Genomic DNA, 3,768 nt, shown 5'->3' with positions numbered 1-3,768 from the left:
CGCGGTGGACTAGGTGGGAGCCCAGCGACATAGCCATTACGCTAACTGCTGGTTCCCAATGTTGTTTTTTTTTTTTTGAGTAATTTTTGCTATAGGGCACATGTGCTCACCAGAGACAGACAGAGAGAAAGTGAGAAATCACCCTGTGGTGGGATGGCCATACTGCAATCTCTTCTCATTCTCCTCTCGGGATCTCAGGCACGTACACGTGCCCAGCCTGAGTTTTAAGCCGCCAGGTCTGGGACTCGAACTGTGGTCGACTACCTCAGAGTACAATGACATAACCATTACGCCATCTGCTGGTCTCTAAATGTATTCTTCTAGACTTTTGAAGAGAAAACCTGCAGAACCCACTTCCTATTTTTTTTTTTTGGAGATGTTTTTGCCATAGGGCACGTGCGCTTGCCAGACAGAGAGAGAGAGAGAGAGAGAGAGAGAGAAAGTGAGAAATCACCCCCCCAGGGGGATGGCCACGCTGCAATCCCTTCTCCTCCATTCTCCCCTTGGGATCTTGGGCATGCATGCACATGCGCCCAGCGTGAGTTTTAAGCCACCGGGTCCAGGGCTCAACCGTGGTCAGCTACGTGGGAGTCCAGCAACATAGCCATTATGCCAACTGCTGGTCCCCTCCATTTTCTTTTTTTAGAGACTTCTGTTGTAGGGCATTTGTACTTGCTGGAGACACAGAGACAGAGAGAAAGTAAGAAACCACCCCCTGAGGAGATGGCCATATCACAATCCCTTCTCCTCTTGGGATTTTGGGCACGCATGCACACATGCCCAGCAGGAGTTTATAGCCACTGGGTTCAGGATTCAAACTGCAGTCCATCACATGGAAGTCCAGCACCTTAACCATCATGCAACCTACTAGCCCCCTACTTCCTATCTTTAACATCACCACCATAAGTGTTTATTTATCACTGAGTTCTCTTTTTTTAGATTTCTTTTTTTGAGAGGTTTTTGCTACAGGCCACATGAGCTCGCCAGAAAGACAGAGACAGAGAGACAGAAAGCAAGAAATCACCCCCCGGGGGGATGGCCACGCTGCAATCCCTTCTCCTCCACTCTCCTTTTGGGATCTTGGGCATGCACGCACACACACCCAGCCTGAGTTTAAGCCACCAGGTCCAGGACTTGAACTGTGGTCGACTAAAAGGAGTCCAGCAACACAGCCATTATCCAACTGCTGGTCCCAGTCACTGAGTTCTTTAAAATCAGTAGGGTTTATGCTTTGTCCTTCACCAAGTAATAACACTATTTTAAATTTTTTTGAAAATCGGCTATAGGGAGCATGTGGTCACCAGAGACAGAGGGAGGGAGAAAAAGTGAGAAAGCATCCCCCAGGGGGATGGTCACAACACAATCTCTTCTTCTCCATTCTCTTCTCAGGATTTTGGGCATGTACACATGTGTACCCGGTATTGTTTTCAAGCTGCTGGGAACTGGGATGCGAATCATGTAGTTGGCTACATGAGATTCACCAGCCGTGATCACCATGCCACCTGTCTGGCCAAATAAATTATTCATAATCTAAACCTCAACACTTATTGCTATAGGAAACTTCCCTTTACATTGAACTCTACAATAGAGTCAGAAGGACTGCTAGATTTTTGCTACAATTACCACAGCAGTTTAAGGAGCCAAGAAATAAAACTTCTGGGCGTGGTGGTTAAGGTGCTGGATCCCATAGAACCGACTCTATGGTTAAGAATCCTGGACTAGGAGGCTTGAAAAACAAGCTGGAAATATGTGTGTGCATATCCATCCCCCTGGGGGGTAGGGTGGGAAGTTCTCACTTTTCTCTCTCTCCGCCAAGTGTATGTGCCCTAGACCAAAATCTAAAACAAAAACCATTCATTACAAAAGTGTTTGGAGGACCAGCATATGGCATAACGGATACATCACTAGACTCCTAGGTAGTTGACAGTGGTTCAAGTCCCAGATCCAGTGGCTTAAAATTCATGCCGGACACATGTGTGTGCATGCCCCGAAACCTGAGAGAAGAATGGATTGGAGCATGGCCACCCCCACCCCCAGAGGGGTAATTACTCCCTTTTTCTGTCTGACGAGTGCATGCACACTATAGCAAAACAAAACAAAACTCTTAAAAAAAAAAAAAAAAAAAAAAAGTTTGGAGGGACCAGTAGATGGAGTAGCAGTTACATCACTGAACTCCCACATAGTTCAAGTCTCAAATCCGGTGGCTTGGAAATCATGCCAGGTGTGTGTGTGTGCATGCCCAAGATTCCAGGAGGAGAATGGAGAAGGAATTATGGTGTGGTCATCCCCGAAGAGAGTGATTTTTCACTTTCTCTGTCACTGTGCCTGCCTGTCTGTCTCTCTGGTGAATGTACATGCTCTAAAGGCAAAAAACCTCTTTAAAAAAAAAAGTGTTTAAAACAAGCAAGTGAGGGAAGTATTTACCTTTTTATTTTCACAGATCTTGGTTCTTTTGGGGAGCTTAATCCTTATTCTATAGGAATTTGATAGGTACTGAGAGGAAGAATGGCACTTATTCTTAGTTACAGTAGGGTACCACTGTGAAGGTGCTGTTCCTTAAAATTCCATCATCCAACTCACCTTGTTCCTTAGCAACCTCAGGTAAATATGTGGCTGTACGTTTGACACCTTTCTCATTGATGAATTCAATTCGAATCCCATGGACCCCTACCTACAGAAAAACAGACCAAGTAAATGGCATTTACTCATTCTAATCGGACTTCAATCACCCACATATAAATCAACATTGTCCCCTGCCAAGCCTGCCAAGCCTGCCCAGCCTGAGAAACTGCCTTCTGCTTTTCATGACTGACTGACTATCAGGTACAGAGACCAAAGAAATTTCAGCTTTTGTGAAGGGTTGGGTATTATGTAGCCCCCTTGCTGGGAATAGGATGGCTACAGAAATGAATTTTTCCCCCCAAAATTGTTTTAAACATTTATCTATCTATCTGAACATTATTTATCTATCTACCCATTGATTTTCAAATTTATCTATCTATCTGTTGATTTTCAAGCTGCCGGGTTCAGGACTTGAACTGCAGTCAGCCATGTGGGAATCCAGCACATTAACCACTACACCACCTGCTGGTCCAGAAACAAATTCTTTAAATAGTTCATCCAGAAGCTTGGAATGCTTCACCTCTTACCCATTCATTAGGTGAACATGCCACAAGTTTTAATCTGAGTTCATAACCCTTCATATCTGACTCCTGATAAGCAAGAACCTGAGGGCTTGCCATTAGGGATTCTAGATTGTTTATCCAGTTATTACTTTTTCTTCTTTTAATTTTCACTTGCCACCAACAATTGTGTGTGCTCACCAGAGAGAGACAGAATAAGAAAGTACTTCTCAATGGGGTGTGGTCATGCTGCAATCCCCTTCTCCATTTCTCTACCCTTTTCGGATTTTGGGCACGCACACACAAGCAGCCAGTATGTTTTTCAAGCCACTGGAGTTGGGATTTGAACTGCATGAGCCATACAGGATCCAGCTCTTCCAACTACCAGGCTTCAGGGCAGTCTATCTTTTTTTTAAGATAGGGTCTCAGGGACCAGCAAATGGCATAATGGTTATGTAGCTGAACTCTCATGTAGTCAACAGTGGTTGAGTCCCGGACCTGGTGGATTAAAACTCATGCTGAGTGTGTGTGCATGCATGCCCAAAATCCAAAGAGGAAAATGGAGGAGAAGAAGGAATTGTGGCATGGTCATCCCCACTGGGGGGTGATTTCTTGCTTTCTGCCTGTCTCTCCAGAGTGTGTGCAT

General features: G+C 45.0%; 1 protein-coding gene across 3 annotated transcripts in view; it reads right to left on the bottom strand.

Moving 5' to 3' along the window:
* Window positions 1-3,768, bottom strand: part of AMMECR1L (AMMECR1 like) — a 24,819-nt gene that overhangs the window by 4,431 nt on the left and 16,620 nt on the right. For all 3 annotated transcript variants that reach the window (XM_006153679.2, XM_027773877.1, XM_006153678.3), the window contains one exon: window positions 2,581-2,671. In XM_006153679.2, the coding sequence (XP_006153741.1) occupies window positions 2,581-2,671 (91 nt within the window). The remainder of the gene's footprint in view (window positions 1-2,580; window positions 2,672-3,768) is intronic.

The sequence above is a fragment of the Tupaia chinensis genome, unplaced genomic scaffold (genome assembly GCF_000334495.1).
Source record: "Tupaia chinensis unplaced genomic scaffold, TupChi_1.0 Scaffold000386_1, whole genome shotgun sequence".
Taxonomy (NCBI): domain Eukaryota; kingdom Metazoa; phylum Chordata; class Mammalia; order Scandentia; family Tupaiidae; genus Tupaia; species Tupaia belangeri.
This window is presented reverse-complemented; position numbering and strand designations above follow the sequence as displayed.